The sequence below is a fragment of the Lethenteron reissneri genome, unplaced genomic scaffold (genome assembly GCF_015708825.2).
Source record: "Lethenteron reissneri isolate LAM-NWPU_2019-01 unplaced genomic scaffold, ASM1570882v1 scaffold_1564, whole genome shotgun sequence".
NCBI lineage: Eukaryota > Metazoa > Chordata > Hyperoartia > Petromyzontiformes > Petromyzontidae > Lethenteron > Lethenteron reissneri.
Window position 1 is genome coordinate 45851 of NW_026891294.1, and position 24000 is coordinate 69850.

General features: G+C 47.1%; 1 protein-coding gene across 1 annotated transcript; it reads right to left on the reverse strand.

Moving 5' to 3' along the window:
- Positions 1 to 3521: 3521 nt before the first annotated feature.
- LOC133362647 (nuclear receptor coactivator 5-like) lies at positions 3522 to 13210 on the reverse strand. Its single transcript, XM_061581571.1, is given in 8 exon segments — positions 3522 to 4657; positions 8446 to 8638; positions 8640 to 8726; positions 8728 to 8942; positions 9869 to 10068; positions 12069 to 12183; positions 12600 to 12655; positions 12750 to 13210. Coding segments are annotated over 8 exon segments (2310 nt in total). The 3' UTR covers positions 3522 to 3674.
- Between the last annotated feature and the right edge of the window lie 10790 nt (positions 13211 to 24000).

Consider the following 24000-nt stretch of genomic DNA (forward strand, 5'->3'; position numbering starts at 1 on the left):
AGCTAACTTCTTAATTTGCGTGAGTTTCTGTTTTAAATTTTTTCGTTATATTTCCTCACTCCATCGGTGGATACGAGGGCTTGAGTTTAGCGGGCGCACGTCCTTATTATACCGTAGCAGCCGGCTCCGATTTATATTGACAAAACAAACGGCATTTAAGATGTTGGCTATGCGGTTTGTGAACAGCTGTGGCCAAATCTGAACAGCAGGTGACGTGGTGTTGTGTATATTGTTTTTTTGAAAAATATAAAAATTGGGATTAGAGGAGTCACGCGGTATTCTCATCCTCTTATCGGCGAGGTTATCTGTCATTTTGCTCCTTTTAGCTGGAAGGTAAAGATTCGCAGATGGCCCCACAGATAATAAGATCAGCAGCTCTATTGGTGTTCCCCCGTGTCACAGCGGATCACAGGAGTTCTGCATGAATTTTGCGCAGTGTTTGAAAGCTATCATTCAACCATTATGCACCAGATATACACAAAAACTGCGTTTAAACGATCTCCCTTGTACAGATAAAAAAACATACGCCCACAACATCCCATTACCACACATCAACGCAAATGCAGTGGGTTCTCATCAGGCGCACGCCAAGACTGGGAGGCAGCAAGTTTTATTCTCTCACACAACCAACACTATTCAACGTTCCAAGGTGATTCTAGATTTGAAGCTTTCGTGACTGCAAGGATTCATATTCTTAGGTTTTTCGGTAAAGTCACCGTGTAGGTAAAACATTAAAATTAATAAAAGTAAATAAAATAAAAATCACGACGTTTCGGAGGCAACACAAGCTTCCGTCTTCAGGTGGAACCGTCACAGCCACGACAGCTGTATCAAGTAAATGAGAGATCGCAAGAGCTACCACTCCGTATATATAATGGTTGGAGAGGGGGGAAGGGCCAAGTACGGCACACTTTTTATTAATTTGGTAAGGTGAGGCTTAAGACTAGGAATAGAATGCAGTCTATTGCAATCTCTCATTTACTTGATGCAGCTGTCGTGGCTGTGACGGTTCCACTGAAGACGGAAGCTTGTGTTGCCTCCGAAACGTCGTGATTTTTATTTTACTTTTATTGATTTCAACGTTCCCAGGTGAACCAAGCACATTGCGAGCGACTGCGCTCATCGCGGGCTAAGCACGTAAGGTGGTGGCCGCCGTCCCTACCCACTTCGCCGTTTGAGCGGAACCCCTTCGCTACCGTTGGACGGGAACAGGCGACGCGTACGGAGGCTGAAAAGCGAAGATGGAAGTGGACGACTTCTTTCCCGCGGTTGAAGAACCACGCGGGGACTCCGCACCCCCCCCCCCCCTCCCCGTCAGTCACACTCTGGGTCCACATCACGATCTTAAATTTGGAGCTTTCGTGACTGCAGGAATTACTCTTTGGTTCTTTCGGTGAAGTCACGTATAAAGATAAAATAATAAATTAAATACTAGCATAATACGACGTTTCGATTGCAACACAAGCAATCGTCATCGGGTATAAATGAAATAGCGACATAAAATCTAACCAGAAAACTATAGACAAACATATAAGCAGACAGACATCACCAAGGTACACAGAGAGAGAGCAACACAGGCACAGAGAGGGGGGATCGTCTCTGTGGCGAGGCCTTAAATAGACAGAGGGGGGCGGAGGCAGAGAGAGGGAGGGGTTAGAGAAAACATTAACATGTCAATGAGTACGAAGAGACGCGTAGTAAAGTACGCAGGCTTGAACATTAGGAGAGAGGGAGAAAGAACACACTAAATTAAATAACCTAGCAAAATATCGAAATGTTATGTAATACAACACAGAGAGTCGGTCAACACACAACGCATAGCCTGGTCGATTACGTATTTCAAAGATTGCTGAGTCAGCACGTGGCCATCCCCTTCTGGGCTACGTGCTCCGTCACATCTGGAATGTGCCCTCTAGTGAGCCCTTGTGTATAGTACACCCACTGTCGCCATAGAACAGCCCATTTATACTACAGGTGCAGTGCCATGAGAGGGGCCACTGTGCCAGCCCAAGAGGGGAGGGGCTGCTGGGGGCTCTGGGATCCCGGGCGGGTCCAGACGCTTAAGCCTCTGGGCGCCAGGCGCTGGGTTCCCAGGGGGTCCAGACGCTTAAGCCTCTGGGCGCCAGGCGCTGGGTTCCCAGGGGGTCCAGACACTTAAGCCTCTGGGCGCCAGGCGCTGGGTTCCCAGGGGGTCCAGACGCTTAAGCCTCTGGGCGCCAGGCGCTGGGTTCCCAGAGGGTCCAAACGCTTAAGCCTCTGGGCGCCAGGCGTTGGGTTCCCAGGGGGTCCAGACACTTAAGCCTCTGGACGCCAGGCGTTGGGTTCCCAGGGGGTCCAGACACTTAAGCCTCTGGGCGCCAGGCGCTGGGTTCCCAGGGGGCCCAGACGCTTAAGCCTCTGGGCGCCGCCAACGGGGGGGGGGGGCTGTGTGTGCTCTGTGGGATGTCTGGTGGCGCACACGGCCCCACCGCTCGTTGGACCAGGCATAAAAGGAGAGCTCCCTGGACGATCGGGGCCCAGTTGTAACTCAAGACCCAAGACCCACGACCAGCCATCTGAAGACCCTGGGATGCTGTGAGAGCCAGCGCTGGGACTCTGGAACTCCCGACTCTACGACCTTGTGAGGGCGAGTTCCGGAGCGTAGCCAGAGTAGAATATCTAGGCTGTGTAGCTAGGCTGTGTACCTAGGCTGTAACAGAGTATCAGGACTGTTGGAGAGTTGGACTGTTGGAGTGTTGTATTGTAATAAAGAAGTTACATCTACAAGTGTCTCCGGAACCCGTTTCACGTGTACCATTCTTAAAGTATCAGGAAATAATTTACGAGTCGCTTGATTCAACCACACTGACACTGCCTGCACACCAGCACACCTCCAACCATTAGGATGCTCCCTGCATCTGTGGAAAACTGCCAGCCTCAATTTCTTGCAGTGCACCACAGCTCAATTGTAGACCCTGCTGCTCCGGGAACATGCTTCACTCGCTCCGTTGAAAAACATTACACCAGCCGCCTGATACACGCACTTACCATTCTCTCTCCCAGTGCCAACTCCACAGCAAGGGGTACACCAGGGGTCGGGAACCTTTTTGACTGGGAGAGCCATAAAAGCCAAATATTTCTAAATATATTGCATTGAGAGCCATATAGTAATTTTTACGTATAATAAATTAAATGTCTTACTTTTAATGCGACTTCTGGTGCTGCGTGGTTTTGCTGATGGCCTTGTGTAGTCTGGTTCGTACGTGGTGAGGCTGAGCTTCATGCAGGCGTTGAGGCCCCGTGACCCGTGAAATTTATCTTCAAAACTAATTTGTGTTTACTTTAAAATGAGACAGTATTATTAAGCAATATCACAAGTATTTTAAAATCAGTTCCAAACTGATTTTTATTTATTTTTTCAACTCAAAATTGTCTGGGAGCCATATGCCGTCACCAAAAGAGCCATATATGGCTCGCGAGCCATAGGTTCCCGACCGCTGGGGTACACGGTACAATGCTTTTCTCTAGGTGTGTGTGTGCAGCTTTGCGCCCATTACATGATTGTGTGTGGCCGGAGGAACAGCAAGCCTTCTACCCTACTATTCATAAAGCAATGCATCGTGTACCCCTGACCTCTCAATACACCTAAAGTAGGGTTGCCCAGACTTCTCAAAACGTGGTTCCATATTCATGCTTCAGTAGCGCTGCTGGTACTGTTCATCCCAGCGGGCCTGCTGTTGGAACTGCGGGTGCTGCTGCCGAAAGGCTGGCTGCTGCTGTCTGGCCCAACCTTTCTCCTCTCCATAGCCCTGCTGCTGGCCCATGCCGTGGGTCGGCTGCGAGGGCATTTGTTGCTGCTGCATCAGTGGCCGCTGTTGCTGCTGTTGCTGCTGCGGTGGCGACCGAAACACGGGTGCTTGCGGCTCCACCAAAGCCGCCGACTGCCCCTTCTGCGACACGGCAGCCGATGCCTGCTTAACGAGCTGCGATATCGCCGGAGCGCTCTGCATGAGCATGTCAAGCGCCTTGCGCACGTTGGGGTTATCCAGGCCGAGAGACGACAGGTTTACAGTGGTGGGACCGAATGTCGTGCTGGTGGTGACGCGCTCCTGCTGTTGCGGAGGCACCAGTTGCTGCTGCTGCTGCGACGGCATTCGCACGCCTTGGTCCGAGAAATCCCTGCCCATGTTGCCGTAGTTGCCGTAACCACCGACCTGACCCTGAGCTCCCTGCGCAGAGGTGGTGGCGCGCGGCTGCAGCGCATCCTCCATGGGTGCGTGGCTCAACTCGGACTGCGCGCCTACCGACGGCGTTCCTGGCAGCCAGCGCGAGTTGCGTCGCAGCGGGGAGAGAGGACGCGACGCCGCCACTTGCCCCATGTTGTTCGCCTGCTGTCTGCCCGCCGTGTGGCCCGATGGGGGCAAGCTCCCCTGCCTTCCCATCCCCGCCGCCATTGCACCTCCACCGCCGCCGTCGTTGTTGTTGTTACCGCTGTTAAAAGCAGCGCCGGGCGCGTCGGCCGCCGCTCTGTTAGCGTACGCGCCTACGGCTTTGCTTGCCATGTTGGGCAGTTGTTGGTCAAGTCTCTGGCGAGCCGGTGGTGTGTTCTGTTGAAGATGGTGCATTCCAATCCCTCCCTCAGCCAAGCGTGGCGGGGCGGCTGGCTGATTACGCATTCCTGGCACACAATTGAAATCAAAATATGTGACGTGTTAAAGAGGCTACATTGACTATTTTTTTTCTAGAAATGTGTTTCTCTTCGTCGTAGAGGAAAGCTGCTAGATGTGAAAAGGTGTAACGCCTTACCAAGTTTAGTTTCTGTACTGCAGTAATAAAAATGGTGAAATTCTAAAATCACCCTTGCTGAAGGACATAAGAAATGACAAATTGAAAAAATGGGAATTATCAAAAAAACTCTAAAATAATATTCACATACCCTGAGCCAAAATGAATGCAATGCCAGAAATAAGTATAACCCGTAAAAACAAAGTTTTTCACTATAAATCCTTTATATGCGTGGCAGCGAACTTAATATAAAGGATTTAAAAATATATTCGCCTGTGGAGGACGCGGGGATCGATCCCGCGACCTTTGGCATGGGAAGCGAGGGCGCTACCAACTGCGCTACTCCGCCACGGCCTGTGGATGGGTTACGCTCTGGGCTCCTACACTGTGACGTTCAGCCAAAGCCATGAATGCGTTCTATTTGAATATATGTAAAATAATTTTTTTTTGCCTAAACAGTGTAAAATTTGGAGAATTTTTTTTCACGAACAATAATTGTCTGGCACAACGAGTCTGTGTGGAAAATGTCAGCTCGATTGGATCACGGGAAGTGGGTTAAAAAACGACCGAAATATTTGCACGGTCGTAAGCAAGCAAGCACGCAAGCAAGCAAGCGAACTTAATATAAAGGATTTTAAAAAAGACACTGAAAAACACACCATATGAAGACATCTTAAATTGAGCCTCTCCACCAAATTTGCTTTCCTATTTACAAACTGAATATTAACATTAGGGCTTGAGGCAGGTAATACAACAGCTTATGTAAACACTGCAAACATAATTTCTTCAAGGCAGAATTCAGAATTTTAGCTGAAGGAAAAAAAAACCTCGTGAGATGGGACATCTCGCTTACTCGGGTGTCCATTTAAAATGTTGATTTTGCACAATCGTTCAATGTTGCGAATGATATTCACAGGGTCTTTAACTGCAACATTACAGCATTAGGCAAAGACTGACAATTATCTACAACAGCGGTCGGGAACCTATGGCTCGCGAGCCATATATGGCTCTTCTGGTGACGGCATATGGCTCCCAGACAATTTTGAGTTGAAAAAAAAATACAAAAATCAGTTTGGAACTGAATTTAAAATACTTGTGATATTGCTTAATAATACCGTGTCATTTTAAAGTAAACAGAAATTAGTTTTGAAGATAAATTTCACGGGTCACGGGGCCTCAACGCCTGCACGAAGCTCAACCTCACCACGTACGAACCAGACTACAAGGCCATCAGCAAAACCACGCAGCACCAGAAGTCGCATTAAAAGTAAGACATATTTAATTTATTATACGTTACAAATACTATATGGCTCTCAATGAAATATATTTAGAAATATTTGGCTTTTATGGCTCTCCCAGTCAAAAAGGTTCCCGACCCCTGCAATATACTATACCAACATTAATCACTTCCTAACATGGTTCACTATTGACGAGATAATCAACTGTAACATGAGCAACGCTGCTGTGCTTACCTCTGCCACGCACGCACCTTTAATGCGCAGCTACCGCTAAATTGTGGGTTAATTTCATGGAAACGGACACCCGGATTACCAAGTGGCCACCTCAAATGTGAAGTTCACTCCTCTCCCAAGAGAAACGGAGCTGATGCTGCTGCTGCTGCAGCAGAAGCAGCGTCCATGGGAAGTGGTGCCAAAATCCCTGTTGCAGCCGACCGGCCGGTGGAGTGGGAGTGATGACGTGATCCATAGCAAAAGCCAACGAGCTGATGCTGCTGCTGCAGCAGAAGCAGCGTCCATGGGAAGTGGTGCCAAAATCCCTGTTGCAGCCGACCGACCGGCCGGTGGAGTGGGAGTGATGACGTGATCCATAGCGAAAGCCAACGAGCTGATGCTGCTGCTGCAGCAGAAGCAGCGTCCATGGGAAGTGGTGCCAAAATCCCTGTTGCAGCCGACCGGCCGGTAGAGTGGGAGTGATGACGTGATCCATAGCGAAAGCCAACGAGCTGATGCTGCTGCTGCTGCAGCAGCGTCCATGGGAAGTGGTGCCAAAATCCCTGTTGCAGCCGACCGACCGGCCGGTGGAGTGGGAGTGATGACGTGATCCATAGCGAAAGCCAACGAGCTGATGCTGCTGCTGCAGCTGCAGCATCCATGGGAAGTGGTGCCAAAATCCCTGTTGCAGCCGACCGGCCGGTGGAGTGGGACTGATGACGTGATCCATAGCGAAAGCCAACGAGCTGATGCTGCTGCTGCTGCAGCAGAAGCAGCGTCCATGGGAAGTGGTGCCAAAATCCCTGTTGCAGCCGACCGGCCGGTGGAGTGGGAGTGATGACGTGATCCATAGCAAAAGCCAACGAGCTGATGCTGCTGCTGCAGCAGAAGCAGCGTCCATGGGAAGTGGTGCCAAAATCCCTGTTGCAGCCGACCGACCGGCCGGTGGAGTGGGAGTGATGACGTGATCCATAGCGAAAGCCAACGAGCTGATGCTGCTGCTGCAGCAGAAGCAGCGTCCATGGGAAGTGGTGCCAAAATCCCTGTTGCAGCCGACCGACCGGTGGAGTGGGAGTGATGACGTGATCCATAGCGAAAGCCAACGAGCTGATGCTGCTGCTGCTGCTGCTGCAGCAGAAGCAGCGTCCATGGGAAGTGGTGCCAAAATCCCTGTTGCAGCCGACCGGCCGGTGGAGTGGGAGTGATGACGTGATCCATAGCGAAAGCCAACGAGCTGATGCTGCTGCTGCTGCTGCTGCAGCAGAAGCAGCGTCCATGGGAAGTAGTGCCAAAATCCCTGTTGCAGCCGACCGACCGGCCGGTGGAGTGGGAGTGATGACGTGATCCATAGCGAAAGCCAACGAGCTGATGCTGCTGCCGCTGCTGCTGCAGCAGAAGCAGCGTCCATGGGAAGTGGTGCCAAAATCCCTGTTGCAGCCGACCGACCGGCCGGTGGAGTGGGAGTGATGACGTGATCCATAGCGAAAGCCAACGTGCCATCCACGTCTGTAAACTTCGCTTTTCTCACTACGAACTTTTCGCGGCGTACACCGATCCGCGTCCTGCTTAGATTTACGCAATGTTTCTGTGCCCAGGCCCCTGGCCTCCGTAACAAGATAATCTCACCTTTGATGTGGTAATGACGATGACTTCAAGATTTCTTGCCCTCTTCAATCTTGGTAGGCTTATTGTTGTTATAGATGTAATGTCATTATACTAATAACTTACAGCCGTTTGTAAATAACTACACTGTTTCGGTGATTATACTAATCTACTTGTAAAGTGTTCAAGTTATACTTTGAGTGTAAGGTTAAGTTTTTGTTTGTTACTATATGAATAGAGTGGTGCTCTTATTCATATAGTAGTTATACATGAAAATTTAAAGTTATTCTAGAGGTGGAATTCAACTTACGAGGTATTGTTAGTCTTATTTTATTGGTTTAAACTCATCATAGTATGAGCGTATGTGCAGTGTTCATATTATATACTGTAGTTTCGTAGTACATATAATGCTATTCTCAATAGTTTCCTCGAGTGTTCCAGTAGTGCCGGAATTCAAGTCAAGTTTCATGGCTTCAGTCACAGTTAACCCAAAATATATTTTACAATCTTCCCGGATAATGCCTTAACATTGCCTACGAGACATCACCAATGCCTACCACTTATCTGCAGCAACCCCAAGACACACAGCACCAGTGCCCCTAGAGTCCCCCGCACGCTGCCACCGTACCTCTTTCGTCGAGCGCCTTTTCACGCAGAAAGCGCACTTGCTCCGAGATGCGATCCAGCTCTTCCAGGGACATGTCCTTCGCCTCGCTCAGAGCGCTGCGTAGCGACGACGACGGCGAGTTGGCATGCTGCGAGTAGGCCGCTGCCGCTGCCGCCCGCTCACTCGGGTACCTGGACGTGTTGCCGCGCGCGGGGACCGGGCCGGTGAGGTGAATCTGTGGGCGACGCTCGCGCATGTAGCGGTGGGGCCAGGGTGTCCGGAGCTGGTGGGGCACGCGCGGGGGGGGGCCTGTGTCGAAAAGCCAGTTCGAAATTCCGGCACTTGCGAGAAACGGTGCGGCCGCTGCTGGCGCCGCAAGACGCTGTCGGCGCGCTCGGCCGCTTGTCTGGCGATCTCACTCCGCCGCCGCCGCCGCCGCTCGCGTAGGTCGCCCATGTAAGACTCAAACTCGCGACCCACGAGCTCCATGGCCACGGGCAAAGGCGTGTGGTGGTGTTCTGGTGGAAAACGCGATGTTTATGGCGCCACATCGAAGCTACCCGGATAAAGTCAAACACTACAAACGCCACCTTCAGTGGCATCGAAACAGAGAATTTTTTTTTTCTCTGTAAGCCCAACAACATAGGTTTATTTAATCTTTGTTTCCATTTATTTGAAAGGAACACAAAGGCGAAAACGATATTGCATTGCAAATAAGTATAACCCGTAAAAACAAAGTTTTCCACTCTAAATCCTTTACATGCGTGGCGGCTAGAGTCCTCTCGTCCTCTGGCTTGAGATGGCTGCCACCTATGGGTCAGATGATTGCATTGCACCATTAAGCAATTGGTAATTAAATATAATATTTTTGTCCTAAAAAGTGTAACATTTCGGAAAATGATTTTCACGAACATTAATTGTCACGCACAACGAGTCTGTGTGCAAAATGTCAGCTCGATTGGATCACGGGAAGTGGGTTAAAAAACGACCGAAAGATTTGCACGGTCGTAAGCAAGCAAGCGAACTTAATATAAAGGATTAAAAAAAATACTGTCATACATTGCACCTATGGATGTACGCAAAATTATATTTTGCCAATCGATAATTACGTATAATTTGAAATTAAAAACGAACAATGCACGTGGAACTAAAAAATTCAACTTCCCTATTGGGTGAAAAACATTTTCCATCATGGCTGGTGACACCAAACGCAAGTTAACATTTTGCTGTGAAAAAAAAATTAGGTTTGCACAACTTTTACAAGACCAGCGTTCATCATCAGGCCTACAGAAAGCCTTCACCAATTTCAACGATTCTCCCATGGCGGAGTGCGATTCCCTTCGCACTTTTTCCGACTTTATGGAGCAGCAAGCTAGCCGGCCACATCCACAAATGAAGCTTGCCTTTCGGTTGCCACGATGCATACGGGGGTCGGAGGGCTTACGTTGCTTGTTCCCCTGAAGGACGTGGACAGAGCAACAGTTGTCCGTCACGTGTTGGGGCTTCACGGCGATGGCGAAGGCGGAGCCTCCATTCCTTACATCGTTCAGGGCCTGGCCCAGGAGGTTCTGCGAGCTCAGCATGATGAGATCCACAGTGAGGCCCATATTCCGAGCTTGCTTTCCTATATTCTCTGCATAGTCCCTGCAACACCACAGAACCAATAAGTCAGGAATGGAGCAATAATAAGTATAACCCGTAAAAACAAAGTTTTTCACTATAAATCCTTTATATGCGTGGCAGCGAACTTAATATAAAGGATTTAAATATATATTCGCCTGTGGAGGACGCGGGGATCGATCCCGCGACCTTTGGCATGGGAAGCGAGGGCGCTACCAACTGCGCTACTCCGCCACGGCCTGTGGACGGGTTTACGCTCTGGGCTCGTATACTGTGACGTTCAACCAAAGCCAAGAATGAGTTCTATTTGAATATACGTAAAATAAAAAATTTTTGCCTAAAAAGTGTAAAATTTTGGGAATTTTTTTTCACGAACATTAATTGTCTGGCACAACGAGTCTGTGTGGAAAATGTCAGCTCGATTGGATCACGGGAAGTGGGTTAAAAAACGACCGAAAGATTTGCACGGTCGTAAGCAAGCACGCAAGCAAGCAAGCAAGCATGCGAACTTAATATAAAGGATTTAAAAATTGTGTCACATACTTAAATGAGTACTTGGTAGCAGTCATCGTCATAGGCAGTTTCTGAGTCAGTCTCTCTTCCGAAGATCCACCACCGAATTCCCAAAAACTGATACTAATTTTACAGAACGCAGATGTCGTATGGGCTGAGTCTCTTTCTGACTGGGCTATCAGTTCGCAAACGCTTGATTGCAATGCGAGCAGACTTTACAAGATGCCCTCCCAGCTAAATAAGAAAAAAGTATAAGGAATTCATGACAATATAGATTTGAGGAGGCTCTAAGGGTTAACGTGTGTTTATATCAAATCACCAACAATGATATTACAGTGGGCCTGAATTCCAGACTCTCACCAAAAATGTACCTTCAATTATAGTAAGTTTTCCAATTTCAGCTGAGTTGATAATTAGAAGGAAGCATCCATTGTAAAAGTTTGATTTTGCAATTCTGCAAAATATTATTTCTACTGACAAGTGGTTGACCACGTCAGATACTCAAAGTTCCGTGAAAGAACTGGACTGAGATCAAGCCGGTAAGAGAATGGTGCACGGAGATGATAATTTTTGGTAATTCAAAATTCGCAATTTTTTTCAGTGTTGAAACTCCAGTCAAATAATTTTACTTAATTATTTTCCAGCAGGAATAGCCAATCCATTGCTATTTCATCATATATAAACGTTCAAAAGTATCAACTAATGACCTTGTGTAAAAGTCAAGCTTTTTGTTTAAACTCAAAAGCGCTTGAAGCTTTCGTGAAATAGGAACGTGATTGTAAAATTTTACACGATAAAATATTAGGAGTTATACTTCGTTTACGTGTGTAATTCATTTTCAGTTACGGAATGTAAAATTCTACATTTCCGAATGACAATTCCTCCAGCCTAAAGTCTCCACCTAGTGTCAATACAGCATCACTGTAAGAATATCCTTTTCTCATTACATGGGAATTGTAGCCAAATATGACGTAATCACTTACTTAATGGCAGGGTAAATAAAATCTTGATTTAAAGCTTTTGTGACTGCAGGGATTGATATTCTTTTTAAATCCTTTATATTAAGTTCGCTTGCTTGCTTGCTTGCGTGCTTGCTTGCTTACGACCGTGCAAATCTTTCGGTCGTTGTTTAACCCACTTCCCGTGATCCAATCGAGCTGACATTTTGCACACAGACTCGTTGTGCGTGACAATTAATGTTCGTGAAATTTTTTCTCCAAAATTTTACACTGTTTAGAGAAAACAAATTAAATATTTAATTACCAATTGCTTAATACTGGCAGACAATCATCTGACCCATAGGTGGCAGCCATCTCAAGCCAGAGGACGAGAGGACTCTAGCCGATGCCACGCATATAAAGGATTTAGAGTGAAAAACTTTGTTTTTACGGGTTATACTTGTTTCCCTTCTACGTGACTTTACCGAAAGAACTAAGAGTATGTAAATAAAATCCTGCAGTCAATATGGAGCAGATGCCAGTGGCAGATCCACACGAAATGTCACCACTCACTTTTGCTGCCGTGAAGCCACAATGACAACACAGTCCACAGGTCTCTCACTGTCATACTGTTTAGAGATTTCATCATAAAACTTTAGGTAGAGCTCTTCACGCTTGATTTCATCTCCTGACCAAAATATAGTTGAAAGCATTCAGCGCAAGACAACTGCACATAGTTAGAATATTACAATTTTCCTCAAATTTCTAATGCTGTCTGAAGCAAGCTGCAATAATAATAAAAAAAATCCTTCATCACATTTGACTACATATCTAATGCACCCTAAATGTTAAAAACTGTAACATACTCGATAAATGTCATCTTAATAAGTGACAAGTTAGAACTGAAGAGTTTGGAGGGCAGAATTATAGATGGCACCAGCAAATAAAACATTAAAAACTGAACCTAAGTTAGTGTATGCACGAGAAAAAAGCTAAGCACATTACATAATGCGCGGTAGTCCCTTCATCTATATATATTTTTTGAAAACTTTTTGAATAGAATTTATATCTAGATCACACACATGAAATAATAATCTGACAGACCTGATGAAGGCATGTCTCTGGCTGGTCGCTGGTCTTCATCATCGTATGATGGCCCTCTATAAAATAAAAAAAACACCATTACACCATTTCTCACAATCAAAAACATCGCTCAAAATACCAATCGTGCTCTGTAATGAATACTCCAGTTACCTGAAAGGCGGCTCGTTCTGGTCCTCTTCACCCCACAGCGAAGTGTTGGGTCCCTTTTTTCCATAGCCTCCCCTGCCGGACATGCCCCCCCGACCGGGCATGCCCCCCCGACCGGGCATGTCCCCTCTTTCGTGCATGTCCCCTCTTTCCTGCATGTCCCCTCTTTCGTGCATGTCCCCTCTTTCGTGCATGTCCCCTCTTTCGTGCATGTCCCCTCTTTCGTGCATGCCCCCTCTTTCGTGCATGCCCCCTCTTTCTCGCATGCCCCCTCTTCCGTAATTATCCCGTCTTTCGTGCATGCCTCGTCTATCAATCATACCTCCTCTGCCAGCCATGCCCTCCCTATCGAACATGCTGCCTCTACCACCCATGCCCTCCCTATCGTGCATGCCGTCTCTTCCACCCATGCCCTCCCTATCGTGCATGCTGCCTCTTCCACCCATGCCCTCCCTATCGAACATGCTGCCTCTACCACCCATGCCCTCCCTATCGAACATGCTGCCTCTACCACCCATGCCCTCCCTATCGTGCATGCCGTCTCTTCCACCCATGCCCTCCCTATCGTGCATGCTGCCTCTTCCACCCATGCCCTCCCTATCGAACATGCTGCCTCTACCACCCATGCCCTCCCTATCGTGCATGCCGTCTCTATCACCCATGCCCTTCCTATCGTGCATGCCGTCTCTTCCACCCATGCCCTCCCTATCGTGCATGCCGCCTCTACCACCCATGCCCCCTCTGTCGTGCATGCCCCCCATGCCACCCCTATTGGGCATCCCCCCTCTGCAAGGCATTCCACCCCGGCCAGGCATGCTGCCCATCAGTGGTTTGCTGTTCATTATGTAATGGGGACCGCCATGGAACACAGGCCGCTCATTCCGCGAGGCCATCCTGTCCTGGGATGGGAAAAGCCGTGGCACCCTCCTGTCATCCCTCTCCCGCGAGCTCCTCCGCTCACGCGACCCCTCCTTTGAACGCCTGCGGTCGTCACGGCGCTCCCGGCTGGCACGTTTTTCTCTGCCACTCCTTGCTGATGAGTCGCGGTGGCCATCGCGAGACGAGGGTGGTGACCGGGACTTATCACGGGTCGAGCGGTGCCTCGAGTCTTGGCTCGATGACCGCTCAGGCGAACGCCTGAGGAGAAAGCTTCCATGCATTATCGTGCGTGCAGACGCCACCTGAAAATAGACTTGCAAACATTGGCCTAACTTTTGCGAAACACAGGTGCTGAGTTACTGGAATTAATACATAGCTGAGCATAAAGGCAAATTATTTATTTTAATGAGAAATAAGACATGCAAGGATAACTATAGAACCATTATATATTTTTAGGGACATTCTATAAAAAATTGCCATCTTTTTAAATCCTTTATATTAAGTTCGCTTGCTTGCTTGCTTACGACCGTGCAAACCTTTCGGTCGTTTTTTAACCCACTTCCCGTGATCCAATCGAGCTGACATTTTGCACACAGACTCGTTGTGCGTGACAATTAATGTTCGTGAAAATTTTTTTTCCAAAATTTTACACTGTTTAGGGAAAACAAATTAAATATTTAATTACCAATTGCTTAATGGTGCCATGCAATCATCTGACCCATAGGTGGCAGCCATCTCAAGCCAGAGGACGAGAGGACTCTAGCCGCCACGCATATAAAGGATTTAGAGTGAAAAACTTTGTTTTTACGGGTTTATTTTTTTAACGTTGCATGTTTTTGACATTGACTTAACTCAGGTGCTCAAAAATGCATTTAACAATCAAACAATGGTCACTAGATATATCATTCAGCTTGCTATAAAAAAAAACAGCAAAAAAACAAATACTGACCTCTTTGAATCATCATTTCTGTAGAAATAACAATTATAACAATGTTAAATAATATAAAAACAATTAAACATGAATCTTACCATCAGCCAAGGGAGGTGTATTCACAACACTCAATAGTAAAAAAAATTAACCCGTAAAAACAAAGTTTTTCACTATAAATCCTTTATATGCGTGGCGGCTAGAGTCCTCTCGTCCTCTGGCTTGAAATGGCTGCCACCTATGGGTCAGATGATTGTCTGCCAGCATTAAGCAATTGGTAATTAAATATTACATTTTTTTCCCCTAAACAGTGTAAAGTTTAGGGAAAATGTTTTCACGAAAATTAATTGTCACACACAACGAGTCTGTGTGGAAAATGTCAGCTCGATTGGATCATGGGAAGTGGGTTAAAAAACGACCGAAAGATTTGCACGGTCCTAAGCAAGCAAGCGAACTTAATATAAAGGATTTAAATACCAAAGTGTGCATCTCACTCTTAAAATGGTGTGAAATTGAGAATTTCCATTAAAACCTAATGGATATACACAAATGTCATCAAAACAAGTGGTGTATGAAGTGATAGATATATACTGAACTATTAAACACACTTGATGCAAAAACTATTTAATGAGTGGTTTATACACAGCACTTCAAATTAAAATGGGCATTTTCAGTTAATCTTGAATGACTTTTCTAAGGCTATCCAAAAGGGTGTCCTTCTGAAATAATATACCCAGACAATTCCACTGCAGATTTTATGCATCCGTGTAAAAATGTCATTAAAGTCTGAAGTGTAATTATGTGCTCCATTAAGTAAACTGTATGTCAGAGGGGCAGAAAGGCCACTTGCGATTTGCCGACACGAATGAAGATGCTTTGTGACTAGAACACAATAACTGTCTTGCAACTACACATGCAAATTTCATGTGAAAATAGTTTAACATCGGCAATGCCAGAAAGCTGTTTTAAAGATTAAAACATTTTACAAAGGTGGCTAAACCACGGATTTTTGCTTGTGATTCAATGTTAACAAAATTTTGTTTAAATGTTGAACATTGTAAATAAGATTTGACTTAAAGCTTTCATGACTGCAGGGATTCATATTCTTGGTTCGTTCAGTAAAATCACGTAGAAGGGAAATAATAAAATAATATAAATATAAAACAATAAAAAATTATCACGACGTTTCGACTGCAACACAAGCTATCATCAATAGTCAACGTGTTTGGGTTTAGATCGCCGCGTTATTTATAAATGTGTCGTAACCCTCCACCACCCGACACGGCCAATCGGTAAAAAAAGTGTCACGTTGACAAAAGACAAATAGTTCACTGCTTTAGCCCCCACACCGGTGTGTTGAAGCGTGAAACCACAACATTTACAAATTTTGAGTAGTACGACGTTTCGCTGGTAATTGCATCCAGCATCATCGGGCAATTCGCCAGAATGGTCGCGAAAGCCTACGTGTTAAAATCATCATCATCAGGTGTGAAATCCACAGCTATTTATATTATTTTATTATTTCCCTTCTACGTGACTTTACCGAAAGAACCAAGAATATTGTAAATAAACTAAGTGTATGCCAAATTCAGATTCTTTGGGTCTTTCGGTACAGTCACGTAGATAGGTTCAAAGTCACGTAGATAGGTTCAAATAAACTATCTACGTGACTTTACCAAAAGACCCAAAGAATATGAATTCCTGCAGTCACGAAAGCTCTAAGTCAAGACTCATGCCAAATTAAATTTCATATCTTTAGGAACCTGCATAAAAATATGACATTGGTTAATGGTTAGGCTCTTCTGTAGAATAATTATGTAACTTTCAGAGAAACCACTTACACATATATGAATAATATTCTTGACAGCAAGCAACAACAACAACAAAAATATTAGAACAAGTTTTTCAGTAAAAAAATGAATAACATCATTTAGTAAAATTTCCAAATCACTATAGAAAGTGTGACAAGCTCCAAAGTGAAATGTGTTTCCATTGTTTGACAATATGGTAGCTAAAATTGTTAGAATGGTTTTAGTTACATGAATGTATACTTGAGGACAACACAAAAAGGCTTTCATAATTAAAAGTGAATCTCGACAAGTTATGACAGGCAAACAAGTGGTTAATAAGTATAACCCGTAAAAACAACGTTTTTCACTATAAATCCTTTATATGCGTGGCAGCGAACTTAATATAAAGGATTTAAAAATATATTCGCCTGTGGAGGACGTGGGGATCGATCCCGCGACCTTTGGCATGGGAAGCGAGGGCGCTACCAACTGCGCTACTCCGCCACGGCCTGTGGACGGGTTTACGCTCTGGGCTCGTATACTGTGACGTTCAGCCAAAGCGATGAATGAGTTCTATTTGAATATATGTTAAATAATTTTTTTTTGCCTAAAAAGTGTAAAATTTTGGGAATTTTTTTCACGAACATTAATTGTCTGGCACAACGAGTCTGTGTGGAAAATGTCAGCTCGATTGGATCACGGGAAGTGGGTTAAAAAACGACCGAAAGATTTGCACGGTCGTAAGCAAGCAAGCACGCACGCAAGCACGCAAGCAAGCGAACTTAATATAAAGGATTTAAAAATGTCCAGATGGCATAGAAACTAAAATACTTTTCAACCCTTTAAAACACATGCGTGCACACTGTTTGTAGAAATGTTGGTGTTTGGGGCTGAGGACTGATTTCTTTTACCTTTTGTAACTTTTTTGTGGACTGACTTTAGGCATTGGTCTCTTTTCACTCTGAAACCACACAAATCTCTGCAATAAAATAGTGATGACAGATATTTAATAAGACTGCATGTCAACACAACAGGTAAAAAACTGAAAAAAGCAAAGTCAAATGTGGTGCAGTGGTCATAAATCACAAATACTAAGCCTGTATGATTTAAGAATTTAATGTTATAACGTGGGATGAATGCTTGTCTTAATTGGCTTACCAATGATGTTGCATGCATAACAAATTCTAAATGTGTACTGTAATTTAACAAAATATATGCACTCGTTGGATTATAAATTATGGAACCTTCAGCGAAATCCATGTAATTTGGCATCAAAAATTGTCTTGAAATGAACCATCTGCACATAACCATACCCCGCCAGTGTTTGGTAATGCAGGGTGGACATTACTCATGAAATTATCAGAGGCACTAATGAATACTTTTTTTAAAATGTCCTGCAACGCATTATATACAAGAAGATACGGTGCAGTATAGCTTCTTTTTTGCTAAATATATTTTAACCATGACAATCTCTCCAAGCTTTTGTGTCAACTGAAAAGTGGAAACAGCAAAGTATAATGTCCATAGTGCACCACACTTTGTAAAAGCACTCAATATTGCTGCGCCATCTTGGCCGCGTCGTCGTCGTCAGCGTCTTTGAGGTGAAAATAAACAATTTCATTTCAATTTAAAAGCGCAGCCATCGCGTTGTCATTGTGCGAGGACGGTGTTGGGGGCCCCGGTTGACAATCGAGGTTGAGCAGAAAGCAAACTGCGCGGGCCAAATCGGAACGCCCCGAGGTGGCGAGCGCGGCCTTTGTGCGGACGTGGGGTTATGGCAGTAGTCACCATCACTACCATCATCATCATCACTACCATCATCACCATCACTACCATCATCATCATCACCACCACCATCACCATCACTACCATCATCACCATCACTACCATCATCATCACCACCATCACTACCATCATCACCATCACTACCATCATCACCATCACTACCATCATCATCATCACCACCATCATCATCACCACCATCATCATCATCACTATCATCACCACTATCATCATCATCATCACTACCATCATCATCATCACTACCATCATCACCATCACTACCATCACTACCATCATTATCATCACCACCATCATCATCACCACCATCACCACCATCATCATCACTATCATCATCATCATCACTACCATCATCATCATCACTACCATCATCATCATCACTACCATCATCACCATCACTACCATCATCACCATCACTACCATCATTATCATCACCACCATCATCATCACCACCATCACCACCATCATCATCACTATCATCACTATCATCATCACCATCATCATCATCACTACCACCATCATCATCATCACCACTATCATCACCACCATCACCATCACTATCATCACCATCATCACCACCATCATCATCATCATCATCACCACCATCATCACTATCATCATCATCACTATCATAACCACTATCATCATCATCATCATCACTACCATCATCATCATCACTACCATCATCACCATCACTACCATCACTACCATCATTATCATCACCACCATCATCATCACCACCATCATCATCACTATCATCACTATCATCATCACCATCATCATCATCACTACCACCATCATCATCATCACCACTATCATCACCACCATCACCATCACTATCATCACCATCATCACCACCATCATCATCATCATCATCACCACCATCACTACCATCACTACCATCACCACCATCATCATCACTACCACCATCACCACCATCACCATCTACCATCATCACTACCATCATCATCACCATCATCATCACCATCACTACCATCATCATCATCACCACCATCATCATCATCACCACCATCATCATCACTATCATCATCATCACTATCATCACCACTATCATCATCATCATCACTACCATCATCATCATCACTACCATCATCACCATCACTACCATCACTACCATCATTATCATCACCACCATCATCATCACCACCATCACCACCATCATCATCACTATCATCATCATCATCACTACCATCATCATCATCACTACCATCATCATCATCACTACCATCATCACCATCACTACCATCATCACCATCACTACCATCATTATCATCACCACCATCATCATCACCACCATCACCACCATCATCATCACTATCATCACTATCATCATCACCATCATCATCATCACTACCACCATCATCATCATCACCACTATCATCACCACCATCACCATCACTATCATCACCATCATCACTACCATCATCACCATCACTACCATCATCATCATCACCACCATCATCATCACCACCATCATCATCATCACTATCATCACCACTATCATCATCATCATCACTACCATCATCATCATCACTACCATCATCACCATCACTACCATCACTACCATCATTATCATCACCACCATCATCATCACCACCATCACCACCATCATCATCACTATCATCATCATCATCACTACCATCATCATCATCACTACCATCATCATCATCACTACCATCATCACCATCACTACCATCATCACCATCACTACCATCATTATCATCACCACCATCATCATCACCACCATCACCACCATCATCATCACTATCATCACTATCATCATCACCATCATCATCATCACTACCACCATCATCATCATCACCACTATCATCACCACCATCACCATCACTATCATCACCATCATCACCACCATCATCATCATCACCACCATCATCACTATCATCATCATCACTATCATAACCACTATCATCATCATCATCACTACCATCATCATCATCACTACCATCATCACCATCACTACCATCACTACCATCATTATCATCACCACCATCATCATCACCACCATCATCATCACTATCATCACTATCATCATCACCATCATCATCATCACTACCACCATCATCATCATCACCACTATCATCACCACCATCACCATCACTATCATCACCATCATCACCACCATCATCATCATCACCACCATCACTACCATCACTACCATCACCACCATCATCATCACTACCACCATCACCACCATCACCATCTACCATCATCACTACCATCATCATCACCATCATCATCACCATCACTACCATCATCATCATCACCACCATCATCATCATCACCACCATCATCATCACTATCATCATCATCACTATCATCACCACTATCATCATCATCATCACTACCATCATCATCATCACTACCATCATCACCATCACTACCATCACTACCATCATTATCATCACCACCATCATCATCACCACCATCACCACCATCATCATCACTATCATCATCATCATCACTACCATCATCATCATCACTACCATCATCATCATCACTACCATCATCACCATCACTACCATCATCACCATCACTACCATCATTATCATCACCACCATCATCATCACCACCATCACCACCATCATCATCACTATCATCACTATCATCATCACCATCATCATCATCACTACCACCATCATCATCATCACCACTATCATCACCACCATCACCATCACTATCATCACCATCATCACCACCATCATCATCATCACCACCATCATCACTATCATCATCATCACTATCATCACCACTATCATCATCATCATCACTACCATCATCATCATCACTACCATCATCACCATCACTACCATCACTACCATCATTATCATCACCACCATCATCATCACCACCATCACCACCATCATCATCACTATCATCACTATCATCATCACCATCATCATCATCATCACTACCACCATCATCATCATCACCACTATCATCACCACCATCACCATCACTATCATCACCATCATCACCACCATCATCATCATCACCACCATCACTACCATCACTACCATCACCACCATCATCATCACTACCACCATCACCACCATCATCACCATCACCACCATCACCATCTACCATCATCACTACCATCATCATCACCATCATCATCACCATCACTACCATCATCATCATCACTATCACCATCATCATCATCACCACCATCACCATCTACCACCATCTACCATCATCACCACCATCAGTACCATCATCACTACCATCATCACCACCATCACTACCATCATCACCATCATCATCACCATCATCACCACCATCATCACCACCATCACCACCACCCACCCACTCACCCTCTCACTCAACCCCCCACTTACCCACTCACCCACCCACCCACCCAATCACTCACTCACCCACTCACTCACTCACCCACTCACTCACCCACCCACTCACTCAGTCACCCACTCACTCACCCACCCACTCACCCACCCACCCACTCACTCACCCACCCACTCACCCACTCACTCACCCACCCACCCACTCACTCACTCACCCACCACACCCCACTCACACTCACCCACCCAATCACTCACCCACTCACTCACCCACCCACCCACCCATCACTCACTCACCCACCCACTCACTCACCCACTCACTCACCCACCCACTCACCCACTCACTCACCCACCCCTCACCCACCCACCCACCCACTCACTCACTCACACCACCCACTCACCCTCACTCACTCACCCACCCCCCACTCACCCACCCAATCACTCACTCCTCACCCACCCACCCACCCACTCACCCACTCACTCACACACTCACCCACCCACTCACCCACCCAATCACTCACTCACCCACCCACCCACCCACTCACCCCTCACTCACTCACCCACCCACCTCACTCACCCACCCACCCACTCACCCACTCACCCACCCACCCACTCACTCCCCACCCACCCACCCACTCACCCACCCACCCACTCACCCACCCACCCACCCACTCACTCACCCACCCACCCACTCACCCACTCACCCACCCACCCACCCACCCACCCACTCACTCACTCACTCATCCACCCACCCACTCACTCACTCACCCACTCACTCACTCACTCACCCACCCACTCACTCACCCACCCACTCACCCACCCACCCACCCACTCACCCACCCACTCACCACTCACTCACCCACCACCCACCCACCCACCCACTCACCCACCCACCCACCCCCCCACCCACACCCACCCACTCACCCACCCACCACCCCACCCACCCACCCACCCCCACCCCACCCACCCACTCACTCACCCACCCACCCACTCACCCCACCCACCCACTCACTCACCCACCCACTCACCCACCCACCCCTCACTCACCCCACCCACTCACCCACTCACTCACCCACCCACCCACTCACTCACTCACCCACTCACCCACCCACTCACCCACCCACTCACTCACCCACTCACTCACCCAATCACTCACTCACCCACTCACTCACTCACCCACCCACTCACCCACCCACTCACCCACTCACTCACCCACCCACTCACTCACTCACCCACCCACCCACCCACTCACTCACCCACCCACCCACTCACTCACTCACCCCACCCACTCACCCACCCAATCACTCACCCACTCACTCACTCACCCACCCACTCACCCACCCAATCACTCACTCACCCACCCACCCACCCACTCACCCACTCACTCACCCAATCACTCACTCCCAATCACTCACTCACCCCACTCACTCACTCACTCACCCACCCACTCACTCACCCCACCCACCCACTCACACCACCCACCCACCCACTCACTCACCCACTCACCCACCCACCCACCCACTCACTCACCCACCCACCACTCACCCACCCACCCCACTCACCCACCCACCCACTCACCCACCCACCCACTCACCCACCCACCCACCCACCCACCCACCCACCCACTCACCCACCCACCCACCACTCACCACCCACCCACCCACTCACCCACCCACCCACCCACTCACCCACCCACCCACCCACTCACCCACCCACCCACCCCACTCACCCACCCACCCACCCACTCACCCACCCACCCACCCACTCACCCACCCACCCACTCACCCACTCACCCACCCACTTCACCCACTCACCCACCCACTCACCCACTCACCCACCCACTCACTCACTCACCCACCCACCCACTCACCCACCCACCCACTCACCCACCCACTCACTCACCCACCCACCCACTCACTCACCCACCCACCCACTCACCACCCACCCACCCACCACTCACCCACCACCCACCCACTCACCCACCACCCACCCACCCACTCACCCACCCACCCACTCACCCACCCACCCACTCACCCACCACTCACCCACCCACTCACTCACCCACCCACCCACTCACCCACCCACCCACTCACCCACCCACCCACCCACTCACCCACCCACCCACCCACTCACCCACCCACCCACCCACTCACCCACCCACCCACCCACTCACCACCCACCCACCCACTCACCCACCCACCCACCCACTCACCCACCACCACCCACTCACCCACCCACTCACTCACCACCCACTCACTCACTCATCCACCCACTCACCCTCTCACTCACCCACTCACTCACTCACCCTCTCACTCACCCACTCACTCACTCACCCACCCACTCACTCACCCACTCACCCACCCACTCACCCACTCACCCACCTTCGCTTCTTCGCGATAAATGTTGCGAACATAAACTTCCCTTTGGCAGCGAGAAGGGCTTGAATCGCACGCAATGTTCAACATGCAAGGAGGTGTATCGGGTGGAAATGTGTAATAATCGACTGTTGCGGTGCACAGACG